Genomic DNA, 20147 nt, shown 5'->3' with positions numbered 1-20147 from the left:
CCAAATCTATATCATTGAAAGTGGCATGATTTTATTACTTGATACAGTATATCTGTCATCCCAGTCCTTAAACATGAATAGCATTTCTGTGTCAGGTCAAATCATGGGTAGCCTTTCCTGTTTTCAAGTTTTGCATATATTTCTCATAGTAAAAATTTATAGCATCTGCAACAAAAGGAGAGTTCTTCTTCTTTCTCATTTCTCAATTCTTTCTTTGTCAGTATTGCCTCTTAGATTTTATATAGATTTCACATGAGTTTCTTCTGTCTAATGTCCTGCTTTGGATGGAGCCCAATGAATGTTGGTTTAATTTCCTATTACTCATTCTGATATGACCTGATGTTCCTTTAGTATTTATATTTTCTCTCTTGGGAACTTTCTGTTTTGCTAGAATTAGTACTCTGACTTCCCTTGAGTAAACTAAGGCCAATAGTTCTTCCCTACTCCCCCACCCCCCAGCTTCATCTATATTTTAATAGTTTTCTCTATACTTCTTCCAGGTGAGTTTCCATGTTTCTTTCTTTCTTTCTTTTTTAATGAGACCTATAATTATGAGACTAGTATTTTCTTTCTTTTTCCTAATAATTTTATTTATTTATTTATTTATTTATTTAGGCAGGCAGTACCAGGTGTTGTGGCCCTCAGGATCTTCGTTGCGGCATGCAACCTTCTTAGTTGCGGCATGCAACCTTCTTAGTTGCGGCATGCGGACTCTTAGTTGCGCCATTCAGGCTTCTTAATTGTGGCATGCATGCGGGATCTAGTTCCCTGACTAGGGATCGAACCCAGGCCCCCTGTATTGGGAGTGCGGAGTCTTACCCACTGGACTGACACGGAAGTCCCTCCATGTTTCTTTTTTTTATTGAGATATAATTGACATATAACATGCATTAGTTTTAGGTGTATAGCATAATGATTAGATATATATATATATATATAGTGAAATGATTACCACAGTAAGTTTAGTTAACATTCATCACCACATATAGTTACAGTATTTTTCCTTGTGATGAGAACATTTAAGATGTGCTTTCTTAGCAGCTTTCAAGTATACAATACAGTATCATTAACTAGAGTCACCCTGCTGTATATTACATCACCAGGGCTTATTTATCTTGTAACTGGAAGTTTGTACCTTTTGACCACCTTCTCCCCACTTCATGGGTAAAGGTGATCAAATTTTCTATTTCTTCCTGAGAAATTTAGTCTGCGTTATCTAATTTAGTGGCATACAGTTATTCATGGTGTTCTCTTACTATTTTTATTTCAGTAAGGTAGGTAGTAAAGTTGCCTATTTCATTTCTGATTTTATTAAATTATCTCACCTTTCATCCTAGACTATCTAAAGGTTTGTCCATTTTGTTGGTATTTTTAAGATTCAGCTTTTGGTTGATTTTCTATACTGTTTTTGATTTTGTTCATTTTCACTTTATCTTTTACTATTTACTTCCTTCTGCTTTCTTTGAGTTTAGTTTACTTTTCTTTTTTCTTGTTTTTTAAGGTAGAAGGTATTGATTTGAGATTTTTCTTAATTTTTTTTTTTTTTTTTTGCGGTACACGGGCCTGTCACTGTTGTGGCCTCTCCCGTTGCGGAGCACAGGCTCCGGACGTGCAGGATCAGCGGCCATGGCCCACGGGCCCAGCCGCTCCGCAGCATGTGGGATCCTCCCGGACCGGGACACGAACGTGTGTCCCCTGCATCGGCAGGCAGACTCTCAACCACTGTGCCACCAGGGAAGCCCTCTTAATTTTTTGTATAGGTTTTACAGCTATAGATTTCCCTCTAAGCAGTGCTTTACCCATATCCCAAAAGTTTTGGTATTTTGTGTTTTCCATTCATCAAAGTTTGCAATTTCTCATGTAATTTCTTCTTTGACCTATTGGTTATTTAGGATGTTACTTAATTTCCACATATTTGTGAATTTACCATATTTCCTTCTGTTATTTATTTTTAATATAATTACATTGTAATTAGAGAATATTCTTTGTATTATTTAAATACGTTTAAATTTATTGAAGCTTGTTTTATGACACTCTATGTAGGTTATTTAGCTGTGTTGAGGTAAATCCAAAAGAAATAACTAGGAGAGTCGAAAATGATTGCATCTGGATTTCTGTGTGTTTGTTTGTGTGTGTGTGTGTGTGTGTGTGTGTGTGTGTGTGTGTGTGTGTGTGTGTGTGAGTATACATCGGTGGAGGGAAGGGAATGCTGATTTTCAAAATAAGCTTTGTAGGATTATTTTTATTTCCTCAAGTATGTACTCTTATAATTTTGATAAAAACAAAACCTCAAAATTAAAAGAAAATAATCCTTTTGTGACAGATTATTTTGAAGCATTGAAGTCTATCATTCTCTTATCCAGTGCCTGCATCTGCATCTTTCATGTGTACAGAGGTATGCAGACAGACACACACACATACACACATTCTTCAATAGGAAAATAAATGAGTTTCAGCAGTAATTTAATCTATAGGTTTTTAATTTTGCTGAGATCAAGTTATATCTTGTCTTAATAAGTCGATATTGTGATTTTATGTTTTCATACAGTGGAACTGTGTTTTTAATTTCATCCTTTATCCACAAAAGCATTTAGCTTAAGGGGTCACTAAAAATTAGAAAAAATACATAATCCAATTTAAATGTTACATGACTTTTGGGGAGGATGCATATGCAATTTGATAATTTTTCAGTCCAGTTTACTATTTAACACTTTCAACAGTTAAAAGCTTAGAAATCTATTTCTTAATGTTTGGACTGTGGCTCTTCTAGTGTTCTAAAATTGATTATAAAATTAAAATAAATTATATATATTTATAGTTTTCTGGAGTGCTGCACATTGCTTAAGATTTTGAATTGTTCAACATTTACTAGGTAGTTTAAAGGGAGATTTACCTAGTGTATAGAAGTGTAATTCAATCCGACAATAAGAAGAACATAAAGAACCCTGCAGAGAGAGCACACCCTGTGAGATTTTGCTCACTAAATTTGTGCCAGTGAGGCATTTCAGGTGTCCTCCACTATATTTATAGCTACTTGTAAGTTATCTATCTTTGTGTGTGTGTAGATGTAAATTGTCAGTGGGTGCTCTCTTGTTTGACCTATGCAGCAGGAAAATGTGAAATCAGCAATAAAGGACTTGATTTATTTCTAGTTGTAACCCTTCCTTTCCTACGTTGCACCAGGTTTGGGTACAATCAAAACTGCTTGTGGACAATTACAATTGTATTTGGCATCCTTGACTAGACTTGTTTGTTTACACTAAGTCACTCAACCCTCTCCTTTCCTTGTGGGCCACTCACATGTCTTCTGTGTCAGTGTATAGCATTACTTGAGTTTAAAATGAGTTCATATTATATATAAAAAAAGGAAAGAATACAATAGTAACCTAAAAAATAATATAAATACTATTAAAATATGTGTGAAAGTATTGATTTCTATTAATATAACAAGTAAAAAATGAAAAAAACAAACCAGAAGAGGAAAAATAGAAATGAGACAAAATATAACTGGTTGTTGATGACTAACAATGAGAAATTCCAGGAGAAATAAGATCAAACAAAGTTTTGTTTTGTTTTGAGAAAGATATAAAAGTGTAGTATTTGGACATGAACTATATCTTTGTTCAATTTACTCCTTGACACCTGTGTGCTGGTATCACTGCAGAAATAGATTATCATGGGAATGAGTTGCTTGCTCTGATTTGTCAAGACAAATGAAACATCCATGAAAATAAAACATGTTACAGTATTTTTATGCTTCTATAATTCTGTTATGGGAACAGATTATTTGCAAAAGATTCTATGACGGGAGATGGAATTGGCAGTGACATGGCCATTGTCTTAGTCTGTTCAGGCTGCTATAACAATATACCACAGGCTGGGTGGTTTATAAGTAACAGAAATTTATTTCTCACAGTTCTGGATCCTGGATGTCTAGGATCATGGCACCAGAATTGGTGGGGTTAGGGCCGCTTCTGAGTCGCGGACTTCTTGATGTGTCCTCACAGGATGGAAGGGGCCAGGAATCTCTCTGGAGTCTCTTTTACAAGGCACTAATTATAGTTATAAGACTCTAATCCCAGTCATGAGGACTCCATCCTCATGGCTTAAGCACTTCCCAAAGCCCCACCTCCTAATTGTATCATCTTTGGGGGTTAGGATTTCAACATATGAATTTTGGGGGGATATTTTCAGACCATAGCAGCCAGCTAATACTGAAACAAAAAGCCCAAGAGTTTGCCTAGTAGGGTAATATGCATGGCAAGCTGTAACTATATGCTTTTTATTATTTAGCTCTTCATTTTATTTAACACATATTTTTTATTTCTGTAGAATCTTGAGATCATCACATGGTAGATATCTGGGGAATTCCTGGAAACCTCTGATTGATTTGTCCTTCATTTATTTTTTTTTTTTTTTTTTTTTTTTTGCGTTATGTGGGCCTCTCACTGTCGTGGCCTCTCTCGTTGCGGAGCACAGGCTCCGGACATGTTGGCTCAGCGGCCATGGCTTATGGGCCTAGCTGCTCTGCGGCATGTGGGATCTTCCTGGACCAGGGCACGAACCCGTGTCCCCTGCATCGGCAGGTGGACTCTCAACCACTGCGCCACCAGGGAAGCCCCATTTATTTTTTTTTTTAAAAAAATAATTTATTGAGTGTCAATTTCTATAACATAAAATTAACCATTTGGAAGTAAACAATTTAGTGCCTTCACAATATGGTATAACCACCCCATCTATCTCATTTCAAAACATTTCCGTCACTCCAAAGTAAAACCCTTTACCCATTAAGCAGTTTCTCCCCAGCCCTCTTCCCACCAGCCACTGGCAGCCACCAATCTGCATTCAGTCTCTATGGATTTATCTATTCTGGATATTTCATAGAAAATCACCTCTCCTAAATTTTTCTTGTCCTTATTTGTAGTCACCTTCTCCCCCACCTTCAGTTCAGGGCAAACACTGATCTCATTTTTTTTTGTATAATTTTGCCTTTTCACTTGTATATGATATGAATGAAATCATAAAATAGGTTGCCTTATCAATCTGGCTTCTGTCACTTAGAATACTACATTTGAAATTCATCCGTATTATTCTGTGTAACAGTAGTTCATTCCATTTTATTGTAGAAAGCTGTTGGATGCATTTACCAAAGTTTGTTATCCGTTCACTATTGGGAGGGAATTTGGCTTGTTTTCAGGTTTTCACGATTATGAATAAGGCCACTAAAAACATTTGCATGCAGGTTTGTGTATGAATTAGTTTTCACTGATCTTTGGTAAACACCTAGGGTTGGGAGTTCTGGGCCTTATGTTAAGTATGTATTTAATTTTCTAAGAAACGAGAAAACTTTTCCAAAATGACTATAAAATTTTGCATTCCTATCAGCAATTCATAAATGTATTAGGTGCTTACATCTTTATCAGCACTTGGTAATATCATTTTTATGTAAGCATTTTGATAGGTATGAAGTGTTATCTTCTGTGATTTCAAATTGCACTTCCCTAATACCTGATGATGTTAAACACCTAATTATGTGGTAATATGTCATATGTACATTTTCTTTTCTGAATTGTCTTTTCAATACATAGTTTTTCATTGGGTACTTTGTTTTTTATTAATCTTTGTATGTTCTTTATATATTTTGGATGTAAGATGGATTTTTTTGTGAGAAATATGTTTTTGGCTTGTAATTTTATTTTTTAACATTATCATTAACAGAACAGATATTTAAAGTTTGAGAGAGGCTTCCCTGGTGGTGCAGTGGTTAAGAATCCACCTGCCAATGCAGGGGACACGGGTTTGAGCCCTGGTCCGGGAAGATCCCATGTGCCAGTGGATAAACTAATCCCGTATGCCTCAACTACTGAGCCTGCGCTTTAGAGCCTGCAACCCGCAACTACTGAGCCCACACGCTGCAGGTTCTGAAGCCCATGCACTTAGACCCCGTCCTCCACAAGAGAAGCCACTGCAATGAGAAGTCCGTGCACCGCCGCGAAGAGTAGCCCCCGCTCGCCACAACTAGAGAAAGCCCGTGCAAAGCAGCGAAGACCTAACACTGCCAAAAATAAATAAATAAGTAAATAAATTTAAAATTTGATAAAGTACAATTTATTTTTTTTATAGATGATTATTTTTGTATTGCACTTAAGAAAGATTTTTCTCCTACATTTTCTTCTACAAGGTTTATAGTTTTAGGTTTTATATTTAGGTCTTTGGTCCATTTTGAATTAATAGCAATTATTTTTAATATTTTTATTTTTTATTTTTAAGAATTATTTTTGGACTAATGAAAAATAAGCCAAGTCTTATTTTGAAAAAAAAAAATGTTCTTTCAATGTCATATGATAATTTTCTTTTTGAAACTGTCTTTTTTTTTAAACTGCTGTTTTGCTAAATCCATAGTATCTCGTCAGATCTCCAGGACTTACTCATCTTGCATAACTGAAGCTTTGCACCCTTTGACCAACATCTCCCCATATCTCCCTTCCCCCCAGTCCCTGGCAACCACCGTTCTACTCTCTGCTTCTATGAGTTTGACTGTTTTAGATTCTACATGTAAGTTAGACCATACATTATTTGTGTTTCTGTGTCTGGTTTATTTCATTTAGTATAATGTCCCACAGGTCCATCCACGTTGTTGCAAATGGCAGGATTTCCTTCTATTTTTAAAACTGAAAAATATTTCGTTGTATATGTATACCACATTTATTTTTTTATCCATTCATGAATATGTAGGTTGTTTCCATATCTTGACTATTGTGAATAATGCTGCAGTGAACATAGGAGTGCAGGTATCTCTTTGAGATCCTGATTTCAGTTCCTTTAAGTGAACATCCAGAAGTGAGATTGCTGGGTCATATGTTACTTCTGGTAACAATATTGTACTTTATACTTGAAATTTGCTAACTCTGTCTCTCTCACACACACAACAAGGTAACTATGTGAGGTGATGGATATGTTAATTAGCTTGATTGTGTTATTTCATTATGTATATGTAAATCAAATCATCAAGTTGTAAACTTTAAATATGTACAATAAAAAATAGTATTGGTTGAAATAGGTGAAGGGAATAAAGAGATACAAACCTCCAGTTATAAAATAAATAAGCCACAGGGGTGTAATATACAGCATAAGGAGAAAATGGTCAATAACGTTGTAATAGCTTTGTATGGGGACAGTTGATTACTAGACTTATCATGGTGATCATCTCATAATATATGCAAATGTCAAATCACTGTGTAGCACAACTGAAACTAACATAACGTATGCCAACTGTATTTGAATTTTTAAAAATCACAATTTTTACAGCAAAAATAGTCACATTTATAATGTATTTTTTGTCTGTCAGGTGGCAACTTACAACTTTAGCATTCAAGTTCGAATTAATTTCTTCGCAGCTTCAGAACTTTACACTCAGTGTTGTTTGTCAGACTCTCCTATGATTCCAAAAACAGCACCACTTATTCGACCATGTTATGTTCAAGCTACTGGTATGTAATATGAAATTGATGTGCATAAACCAAATATTTATGCTTAAGGAGCTAGAAGTTTAAAGTTAACTTAAAAATTAAGTTTAAAAAATTAGAGCATGATACTTATTTTTTAAAAATAGAAATGTTAGTAAATTTACGATACGATTCTTGTGTGTTTGTGAGTCTGTGAGATTGAATTTTAATAAATAGCCTGGATATAATCTCACATGATTTACCTTTGCTTAAAAAAATAGGATAGGGTTTCCCTGGTGGCGCAGTGGTTGGAAGTCTGCCTGCCGATGCAGGGGACACGGGTTCCTGCCCCAGTCTGGGAGGATCCCACGTGCCGTGGAGCGGCTGGGTCTGTGAGCCATGGCTGCTGAGCCTGCGTGTCCAGAGCCTGTGCTGCGCAGTGGGAGAGGCCACAACAGTGAGAGGCCAGCGTGCCGCAAAAAAAAAAAAAAAATAGGATATAGGGACTTGCCTGGTGGTCCAGTGGTTTAAGACTCTGTGCTCCCAATACAGGGGGCCCAGGTTTGATCCCTGGTCAGGGAACTAGATCCCGCATGCCTCAGCTAAGACCCCGTGCAGCCAAATAAATAAATATTTTTTGAAAAACAAGATATAATAAAAAACAAAGGTCAGTTTAGTACTTTGTTTATTGTGTGGGCAATTTAAATGATTAAATCAAAATAGAAATTATTAAAATAAAATACATTGGTTATAAAATGATGAAAATTTTATTTAAGGAAATGTTTTTCACCCCAAAGGGATGGGTTACTAAAGAACTAAGTACAAGTAAAGAAGGATAAGTATATTAAAATTTTGAATTATTTATTGAATATTCATTTTCTCCAAGAGTTCAAGTATAAAACTGATGCCCTCTGTAAACCATACTTTTGACTGGCTTTGACTTTGCATAGTATTATATGTGCTTAAGTATTTTTCTTGAAAAGTTAAGTCTAGTTTATATTATACTATGTTTTTATGGTTCTGACATTAATTGTCTTTAATAATAAAATAGTGATCAGTTAATAATTGTACTTGGCACCTAGTAAGAGAAGCCTCATTAAAGTAGCATATATAGTATAGAGATTTATTTCACTCCCATTTAAAATACAGAATTAGAATTTTCACTACTGGTGGAGAGGCTCCATGAAGTTAAAAATTTCTCCCTTGTTTTAAGATATCTTTTTAGGGAAAGAAAATAATTATTGTGTAATTTTTCTGAATTAGGTAAGTTATTTTAATGAAAAAGAAAATAAAATTCACAGATTTTTAAAAAATTAATGTATCATCATTAAGGAAAATTGGAAAGTGTAGAAACACAGAAAACATCATCTGGAATGTGAATATTTAGAGCATACTCTTACTAATATTTTGGTGTCTTACTCTTATTCTCTATTTTGCTTTTATTAGCTTATTTATAACATACTTGGGATCTTACTGCCTATGTTAAGTTGAAATCTGATTACTCAATAGAAACTTTTACTTGGATGCTGTAGACTCTTATTAATTATATAAATTAACACTGACAACTATTGTAGAGTATTTCATCCAGTAAGACACTCTTATAGATTACTTAAACATAATCACAAGCATAGGTTGTTTCCTTCTTTTATTTTCTTGTTAATGTAAATACTGTAGTAGTGAACATTTTTGTGTATAATACTTTTTCCCTATTTAGATTTTTTTGAAGGTGAGAGTCTCTGAATTGCCTGCATTTCTTCTAAAGTATGTATCAGTACATATTTGCAAAAGGGCTTTTGTAAAGAGGTGTGTGTCAGTGTCATTTCACCCCTCCTCCAGTGTCACCTCTAACCAGCATTGAATGAAAGAAATTGGATCTCTTTCTTTGTGATTAAAAGTTCTTCACTTCAATTTTCATTTTTTTGATTGCTCATGAGAATTAACATTTTGTATCTTTGCTGTTAATTATATATATGTTATATAAATTATCTGTTCATGAACCTTGCCTTTATCACTGAGGTTTTGTATTTATCCAATAGATGTCAGTGACCTCTTTATTGATAATATTTTTTTTTCATGTTTACTGTCAATGTTTTTTAAGATTTGTTGTTTGCCTTTAGTTTTATTCATTTTTCAGTAGATCTTTTAAATAATTTTATGGTTAAATCTATCATTTCCTCTGTGATTTCCAACATTGCTTTAAAGATTAGATCGTCTTCCCCATCTACAGGATTGGTAAATATGTAATTCTGGTGTTTTCCCCTATTTTTTTTTTTTTTTGTGCGGTACGCGGGCCTCTCACAGGCTCCGGACGAGCAGGCTCAGCGGCCATGGCTCACGGGCCCAGCCGCTCCACGGCATTTGGGATCTTCCCAGACCGGGGCACGAACCCATGTCCCCTGCATCGGCAGGTGGACCCTCAACCACTGAGCCACCAGGGAAGCCCTCCCCTATTTTTAATGGTTTAAAATTTATTCAGTAATTTTTATACTTACTTAATTTATAAAAATATTATTGTATTTACACCAACAGTTGAAACGTCAAAGCAGACTTAATTATATCATATAACTTATCAACACCAAAGTTTGCTAATGACTCAAATGATACAAGTAAAATGAGACAAAGATGTAATATTTCTTCCTGTAGAACTTGGCATCTTCCAACTTGTCCTTTGATCCCACTGTAGGATGCCTTTGGTTTTGAATTAACAGATGACTTTTGAATGATATTTGTAGAAACCTTGTTCTCAAAGGATGCCGTTTTTGTTTGGAGCTCTGCATTGTTTTTTAATCTTCATAGTTATACAGATAATGCCTACGTGATAAATACCCATTCTCCTACGAGCAATGCCCCATAAATCCCAGATATTTTTAATTGGCTATTTGGACAGATAATGCATGTCAAGTTTCTTCTTTGAATAAGGCCACTGGTCAATACCATTTTTATGTTTACAAGGAAGTATGATCAAATCCGTTACTCTCTCAGCCATCACCTCGGTAGGATGATGATACCTAAGTAAGAGCTCACAAGCCTGCTGTGATCTCTTTACTCCCAAATTACATGCGTTCATTTTTGAATTAAAATGTGCTAATCCAGAATTGCAATCCATTATCTGTCTCCTCCTTGAGGCTTATCCTGCACCCTAGAGGCAGTGATTTTCCTCGTTAATTATCTAATGAAAACACTTATTTGATGATAGGCAACTTGACTCACTGGAAACTCTAACTCCTCTTATCCATTTTCCTAATATAATTATACCTTTAATTTCAATTAAACTTTTTATCAGATTTAATTATTATGATGATGGATTGTACATTGTTTAGCCAAGTAATGTATCATGCATAGTTATTTTATTTCCTTTATTTCAACTTTTTTTTTTTTTTTCTGGAGTTAATAATTGCTTAATTGTCCTTAGGTATTTTACTAAATCCTTCCATGCTATAAAGCTCTATAATATGCTTGTCAGGACAGTATTCCACATAGTCTAGTCTGTCAGATAATATGTCTTCTTGTTCTCTTCAAGCAGCCCTCCTGGAGCACATCAACTTCCTGTTCCAACATGGACTAGATGCTTTCTTCCCCTGTGGCAGAGTTGGAGACTTCCTTTCATTCTACTTGTAGGGATTCCTTTTGACTCTTTTTTACCTTGAATATCCCGTTTCTTCAAATTCCCACCTTCCTATTTCTTGGTTTACTTCATTGTACTGATAGATTACATCTTCCAGGAGCTTCCAAAGAAAGGGTGCAAGGGAGTTACCTTTTTAGAAAATCCATGTCTGAAAGTATCTTTGTTTTTCCTCCCACACTTGAATGATAGTTGAGTGTGGAATTCTAGATTCAAAATAATTTTCCCTCAAAAATTTGAAGGTGCTATCGTTATCTTCTAACTCCCATTGTTGCATTTAGAAGTCTAATGCCATTCTTCTTTCCCATCCATCATATATTACCCTCTGTTTTCCCTTTAGAAGGTTTTAGAAACTTTTTTATCCCTGTACTCCATTATTTCCCATTGATGACTTTGGTGTGAAGCTTTTATCTTTACCACTGTCCTAAGTTCTTGTGGAGCTTTTCACTCTAGAAGCTTATGTCCTTCAGTTCTATAAAGTTTTCCTAAATTGCTTCCTTGAAAAACTCCTTCCCATTATTTTCTTATTTCTTTCTCTGACTCATATTGGTTAGATTTTGTACCTCTTTGATTATATTATATATTTTAATTATCTTACATATTCTCCCTTATTATCCTTTTTCTCATCTTTTCATTTTATTTCCCAGGATATCTTTCTGACTTGACTATTTTATGTCTTAAAAAGTTATCTTGGTGATTTCAAACTGACAAGATTTTTGAACTTTTTTCTATTTCTTTACTTATAGACTTTTTTTTTTAAATGAAAGCAACACTTTTTTTTTTTTTTTTTTTTTTTTTGTGGTACGTGGGCCTCTCACTGTTGTGGCCTCTCCCGTTGCGGAGCACAGGCTCCGGACGCGCAGGCTTAGCGGCCATGGCTCACAGGCCTAGCCGCTCCGCGGCATGTGGGATCTTCCCGACCGGGGCACGAACCCGTGTCCCCTGCATCGGCAGGCGGACTCTCAACCACTGCGCCACCAGGGAAGCCCGAAAGCAACACTTTTTATCTGTATGTTATAAATTATTTGAACTTCTGTTGACTACATTGTCTCAATTTTTGCTGAATCATTTTTCCTTTATTTCTGTCTCCCTCATGTTGAGGAGTTCCTTAAATGTCTGTTGATTCTTTCCTATTACGTTTCTTAGTGAGTCTCACAATGCTGACTTCAGCATCAACTATTACATCATTTCCTGACAATCTGGATGCCAATGAATGTTTTAATTTAGGGGGGGAACCAAAATATTAGTATGTGAGACTTTAATCTTGAGAAACAGTTTCTCCAGAAACTGTTTCTCTAATAACGTGTTGAGTAGAATGTAGCTTTATATAAATGAAATAGAGATATCTAAATGGTGTCATAATATGGCAAAACAGTGCTTTGTTTTTAAAGATATAACCAATCTATTATTTCAGTGATCTATCCCCAGTTGCCAGTTTGCAAATAGGCAGAACATCTTAGATGTGCTATTTCTTGTAGTGTGCCATAATATTGTCTTTTCCTAGGATTTCTCATGACAAGAGTTGGGGGTGACATAATGATGAACACTATCTACACATTTCTCCTATTCCACATGTCCTAACTTCCTGCCAAAGCATCTATTAATTCCACTGGTATAATAAAAGCACTTGTAAGATACATGAGTTTTTGCATCAGAAATTGGTTTCTTTCCAGGGACTTACACTCCCATAAACTTGTAAGATTCTTGAGTTTTCATTAAGGATTACAAACGTCTCCAAGGTAAGTTTCAAAAAGTATAGATTTTCAATTCTGGTTTCTGGTTCACTGTGTAAGAGGCTTGAAAGTTACTGCTCCATCCTTACAACAAGTACAAAAGCTAAACAAACTGAAAAATCAACAAATCTTTTTAGATCTATAAGAGAAGTGAGGTCACAGGGCAGATTCATGCTCCTGAAAATGGAAAGAGTCATGGGCAAATACAGAGAATCACAACTTGCTGGAATGGAAGTTACTTCAGGAATCAATGCCTGAGGAAGGAAACCTGTATTGTAATTGATGAATTGCTGGAGGTTCAGCATGGACAAGTCTGAGAGAAAATCTCCATGGAGCCCCAGTCATTAGGGGCTCTGATAGTTTTGTGAATTTTACCTCCAGGAGCTTGACTTGATTCTCTCAGTGAATATAGGAGAAAGATCCCCTCATGTTTCTGGCAGGGGTGAGGAAAAGGAATAATTTTGAAATATGCCAGAACATTCTGTTCTGCTTAACAGGGTCTGCCCTCAGGAGCAACTATTTGACCAGGTCCTGCTAGGGTTTTATCAGACCCTCACTGATCTCAGGGAAGGGAAATATCCAACTCCAGCGTCCTGTAACCTTCTATGTGGGAGAAGAGAAATACCCAACTCAGCCCACTCTAGCCATTTAGTCCCAGATTGGTGGTGGTGGGGCACAGATTGAGAAGCACATGTAAAGTTCATGTGCTAAAGTCTAGAGACACAGGCTCACCTAAAGACTGAGATCTAATCATAGCATTATAGAATGTTTCCCCTCTCCCCACAACTTACTACCACATTACTAAAGGTCTGTTTTCAGCAGTTCCTTTTACCCAATACATCATGTCTAAGGATCAAGAAAAAAGTACAAGACATACTAAAAGGTGAAAAACACAGTTTGAAGAGACAGAACTAGCATTGAAAACCAGATGCTGATATGGCAGAGGTGTTGGAATGATCACATTGGGAATTTAAAGAAACTATGATTAATATGCTTAGGACTCTAATGGATAAAGTAAGCAGCATGCAAGAACAGTTGGGCAATATAAGCAGAGATGAAAATTCTAAGAAAGATCCAGAAGAAGTGTTATAGATCAAAAAACACTGGAACAGAAATGAAGAGTCATTGATAGGAGTATTAGTAGATGGGACATGGCTGAGGAAAGAATCTATGAGCTTGAGGATATCTCAATAGATATCTCCAAAGAAAAGCAAGGATAGAAAAGACTGAGGAAAAAAAACAAAAAAAAAAAAAACAGACTATCTACATACTGTGGGACAACTACAAAGTATGTAATATATGTATACTGGAAAGACCAGAGGGAGAAGAAAAAGAAAGTAACAAGAAATATTTGAAACATAATGACTGGAATTTCGTCCAAATTAAAGTCAGACACCAAACCATGGATCCAGTAAGCTCAGAGAATACCACACAGGATGAATGGCAAAACTACACCTAGGCATATCACTTTCAAACTGCAGAAAAATCAAAGATTAAAAAATCCTGAGAATGCATGCACCCCGATGTTCATTGCGGCACTATTTACAGTAGCCGGGACATGGAAACAACCTAAATATCCATTGACAGAGGAATATATAAAGATGTGATACATATATACAATGGAATATTACTCAGCCATAAAAAGGAATGAATTAATGCCATTTGCAGCAACATGGATGGATCTAAAGATTGTCGTACAAAGTGAAGTAAGTAAGAAAGAGAAGGACAAATACCGTATAATATTTATGTGGAATCTAGAAAAATGGTACACATGAACTTGTTTGCAAGGCAGAAATAGAGTCACAGATGTAGAAAACAGACTTATAGTTATCAAGGGTGGAAGGGTGTTGGGATGAATTGGGAGATTGGGATTGACATATATACACTACTATATATAAAATAGATAACTAATGAGAACCTACCGTATAGCACAGGGAATTCTACTCAGTGCTCTGTGGTGACCTAGATGGAAAGGGAATATAAAAGAGTGGACATATGTATATGTATAACTGATTCACTTAGCTGTACAGCAGAAACTAACACAACATTGTAAAGCAACTATAATAAAAATTAATTTTAAAAAATCCTGAAGTAATTCAGAGGAAAAAACACCATACTATATTGAGGAGCAAAGATAAGAATTATATGTGACTTCTTCTCACAAACTATGCAAGCAAGAAAAGAATGGAGGGAAATATATAAAGTGTTGAGAGACAAAAAAACACCAATCTAGAATCCTGTACCTTGAGAAATTATCCTTCAAAAGTGAAGGAGAAATAAAGACTTTTTCAGAAAAACAAAAATTGAGGGGATTTGTTGCCAATAGACCTGCCTTGAAAGAAGTAGTAAAAGAAGTTCTTTAGCGAGAAGAAAAATGTTATAGGTGAGAAACTTAGGTCTATATAAAGAAAAGAGCACTGGAGACAAGATAAATAAAGGTAAAATAAGATTTTTTATTTTTCATATTCTTGATATGACGTTTAAGTTTATTCAACATAATAACACAACGGTATTTATTTATATATATGTTTATGTATACTTATATGTAAGTGAAATTAATGACAATAATGAAACAATGACAGTAATCAAACAATTATGCTATAAGTATGTTAAGGAAGGTAGGGAGGAATTAGGATTATTTTGTTATTAAAAAGGTCCTTGCAGATAAAGACAAATACTCTGTTTTCACTTGTATGTGGAATATAAAAAATAAATGAATATATTGGGTTGGCCAAAGAGTTCATTTGGGTTTTCCCATAACATCTTACGGGAAAACCCAAATGAACTCTTTGGCCAACCCAATATATAACAAAACAGGAACAGACTTACATATATAGAGAACAAACTAGTGGTTACCAGTGGGAAGGGGAAAGAGGTATAGGGGTATCTCATGTATGCAAGGCTGGTTCACATTCAAAACTCAATTAACCAGTTTTCTTATCAGTAAAAAAAGGACAATTGGTAGCTTCCTTGCATACTTGGCAAAGCGGAAAGCACTGTGCAAAGTAAAAGCACTAGAGGAATTGAAGATATATTTTAAATAAGCAAACTATAACTTAAACCAGTGAAATATATATTATAGATACAACCCCCAAATATCAGTTTTCTCTGTTAAGAACATTCCTTAGGAATTTATCCTAAGAAAACAAAGGAATATATAAAGATGTTCATTAGAGCATTACCAATGATGGTGAAATACTGGGAGTAACCTAAATGTCCAGCAATAGGGGATTGGGTAATTAGATAATACTATGAGTTTATTAAGGAATGCTATACTTCTAAGAAAATTCATGATATCTTGTTTAAAAAAAGTGCAGATTACAAAATGTGGTTATATGGCCCCACTTTTGGGTTATGGAAATATATATGTGTATATGAAAAATTGTATGTAGACAAAACATAAACAGTAATGATTTCTGAGTGGGTAGAGTATAGATAATTTGGGGTGATTTTTTGTGTTCTTACAGTTTTCTTTATGAAGAACATACAACTTTTTTTATTAGAAAGAAAAAAAATTAAGCCATCACATTAACAGGCTAAAGAAGAAAATATCACATGATCATATCAGTAGATGCAGAAAAACATTTTACAAAATCCATTACCCATATATACATTTAAAAAATTCAGTAAATGAGTGATGGAGGGGAACTTTCTCAACTTGACAGAAAATATCTATGAAAACCCCCCACAGCTAACGTCATTCTTAATGGTGAGAAACTTGAAGCTTTCTCACTAAGAGCAGAAACCAGGCTAGGATATCCCCTCTCACCACTATTTCTCAACATTGTACTGGAAGACTTAGCTAACACAATAAGACACAAAAAGGAATTGAAAGGTATACAGATTAGGAAGGAAGAACTAAAACTGCCTTTGTCTGTGGGTGACATGATTGTCTATAGAAAACCTGAGTAAATTAAAACAAAACTAGAACTAATAAGCTATTATAGTAAGGTTGCAGGATACAGGCTAATATACAAAAGTCAGTTGCTTTCCTGTATACAAGTAATGTAAAATGGAATTTAAAATTAAATACAAAATACCATTTATATTAGCACCCAACAAAAATGAAATACTTAGGTATAAATTGAACAAAATACTTAATAAGAGCTATATGAGGAGCACTACAAAGCTCTGATGAAGGATATCAAAGAAGAATTAAATAAATGGAGCAATATTCCATGTTAATGCATGGAAAGATTCAGTATTGTCAAGTTGGCAGTTCTTCCCAACTTTATCTAGAGATTCAATGCATTCCCAGTCAAAATCCCAGCAAGTTATTTTGTGGATATTGACAGACATATTGATTCAAAGTTTATATGAAAAGGGAAAAGACTCACAGTGGCCAACATGCTATTGAGCGAACAGAACAAAGTTAGAGGACAGACACTACCCAACTTCAAGAGTTACTACAAAGGTACAATAATCAGGAGAGTTTAGTATTGACAAAACTAGACAAATAGATCAATGGAACAGAAAAAAGAGCCCAGAAACAGGCCTGCATAAGTATAGTCAACTCATCTTTGACAAAGGAGTAGAGGCAGTACAATTTGGAATAGCCTTTTTAAAGAATGGTACTGAATAATTGGACATCCACAAGCAAAAACAATGAATCTAGACACAGACTTTATACCCTTCATAAAAATTAACTCAAAATGGATTGAAGACCGTAATGTAAAATGCAAAACTATAAAACTCATGGAAAATAACATAGGAAAACATCTCTAAAATGACCTTGGGTTTGGCAGTGACATTTTCGGTACAACAACAAAGGCAAGATCTATGAAAGAATAAGCTGGACCTAATTAATATTAAAAAATTATGCTCTGCCAAAGACAGTATTAAGATACCAAATGACAAGCTGCTGAATGGGAGAAAATATTTGCAAAAGACATATACAGAGAATTCAAAATGCAACAATAAGAAAAACCAATTAAAACATGGGTCAGAGATCTGAACATACACTTTACTAAAGGAGATATACTGATGGCAGATAAGCACATGAAAAAATGCTCCACATCATATGTTATCAAGAAAATGCAAATTAAAACAACAATAAGATACCACTATACACCTATTAGCATGGCCAGAATCCAGAACACTGACAATGCTAAATGCTGATGAGGATGTGAACAACAGGAGCTGATGTGAATGCAATTGCTAGTGAGATTGCATTGCTGATGGGATTGAAAGATAATATTGCTTCTTTGGAAGACAGTTGGGCATTTGGTGGTTTTTTCCAACACTAAACATACTCTTATAATACGATCCAGCAGATCACTCTCCTTGGTATTTACCTAAAAGAGTTGAAAACTCATATTCACACAAAAACCTGCATGTAAATTTTATGGCAGCTTTGTTCATAATTGCCAAAATTTGGAAGCAACCAAGATGTCCTTCCAAATCTTGTTTATCCAAGTAGGTGAATGGATAAACTGTGGTACATCCAGACAGTGGAATATTATTTAGCACTAAAAAGAAATGAGCTATCACATCATGAAAAGACATGGAAGAACCTTAAATGTACATTACTAAGTGAAAGAATCTAATCTCACAAGCCTACGTACTGTATCATTCCAACTATAACATTTTGGAAGATGTAAAACTATGGAGGCAATAAAAAAGATCAGTAGCTTCCAAGGGTTGTGGGGAGAGAGAGACAAATAGACCACAGAGGATTTTGAGGGCAGTGAATCTCCTCTGTATGAAACTATAGTGGTGGATAGATGTCACTATACATTTGTTCAAACCTAGAGAATGTACACCATGAATGATCACTAATGTAAACAGTGGGCATTAGCTTATAATGATGTGTCATTGCAGGTTCCTGTGTAACGAATGTACCGCCGTGGTAGAGGATGTTGATAATGGAAGAGGCTGTGTGTGTGGCAGTGGTGAGGGGGTTATATGGGAAATCTCTGCTCAGTTCTGTGAATCTAAAATTGCTCTAAAAATCTATTAAAAATATAGGGGTTTCCAGCAGATAATATCTTCTCTAATGTATTTTTACATATGATTCCATTCCTAACCTTCCATGAATAGCCATTTTCTCCATAGAGCTTTTCTGTTTCATGTATAGAATGTTTTTTGATATGCCATCTATATATTTTCCCTATATTCCAATAATTTTTCCTTCTATATTTCTTTTCACTTCTGTACTTCTGCATTGGTGAAATTTTACTGTGGACATCATTTTAACTTTGTCTATTTTTTTCCTGAGATTAATATTTAGTATATTTTAGACTCTTATTGACTCAAGGGTACATTTTATATTTTACTTGTAATTAACTACCATTACAAAATGGGAACTTACAGATGTGATAAAACAAGATATTCCTGAAATGTTTTTAAACATAATTTTATTTTCTGGCTGGAAATACAAAAATAGGTAGAAAATTTAAATGTAAAGTAAAAATTATCTGTGAGCTTATGTCTATTAGTATTTTAACAGTGTATTTGCTTTCCTCTCACAGTGTTGCAAGCACCAGTGACATTTTCCAGCACTGATTTTATATTTGAAATCCCATTACATACTATGGATCCTAATAAAAGTGTCACAAAAACTCAGGTGTGTATAGAGAATTGTTGCAATTTACATTTTTTTTCTGATTATGGTTTTCAGTTTATTAAGGTGATTATTCTGAAGGATGTGTTTTAAGAATACTTTCATTGTCGAGAACTTGCATATATATATATATGTATATATAGACCGTATTTCTCAGAATTAATAATCAAAGTATACAAATGTATAAAGCCACTTATTTTATATATGTATATTTTAATAGGACTATTCAAAATATATTAAATTGAATGGTTATCCCTCTTTCTTTATACAAATGGAAGCTGTGATTAAAATTAACGTGAAATATGTTCCATACAGGTGAGGAAATGGGAGAGGCAATAATAAAAATTGAAAAAGTCCAGATATATAATACAGTCACTTCTATGATAATCTACTCTTTATTTCTTATCTTTCTGCCTCTCTTCTAATTATGAATCCATCTGGAAAGAAAAAAAAGAGAGACTTGCATAATAAAGAAGCTCAGGCATACATTGTAGAAATTTGTATTGGTAGTGCCCCTTTTTTTGTCTTTTATATCAGTTTTCCTGCATTCGTAAATACAGTCCCTTATATTGTAAGAGATACTTTGCTGGTGTATAGTGTAATTAGAATAATGATCCTGAGCATGGGAAATTGTCTGAGATTATGTAGGTGGTCCCAGTCTAATCACATGAAGAGTTAAGAACAGAGAACTTTTCCTGACAGTGGTCAGAAGGATATGTGATGATAGAAGAGGGGTCAGAGAGATGTGATGTTGCTGGATTTGAAGATAGTGCAAGGAGGCCACC

At 34.8% G+C, this 20147-nt stretch overlaps 1 protein-coding gene across 1 annotated transcript in view; it reads left to right on the top strand.

Moving 5' to 3' along the window:
- Nucleotides 1–20147, top strand: part of CFAP47 (cilia and flagella associated protein 47) — a 505984-nt gene that overhangs the window by 139782 nt on the left and 346055 nt on the right. The window contains 2 exon segments of the mRNA XM_069540349.1: nt 7349–7490; nt 19271–19365. Coding sequence (XP_069396450.1) covers nt 7349–7490; nt 19271–19365 — 237 coding nt within the window.

The sequence above is a fragment of the Delphinus delphis genome, chromosome X, assembly GCF_949987515.2.
Source record: "Delphinus delphis chromosome X, mDelDel1.2, whole genome shotgun sequence".
NCBI lineage: Eukaryota > Metazoa > Chordata > Mammalia > Artiodactyla > Delphinidae > Delphinus > Delphinus delphis.
The sequence above is the reverse complement of the archived record's forward strand: the minus strand, read 5'-3'. Positions and strand labels throughout refer to the sequence as shown.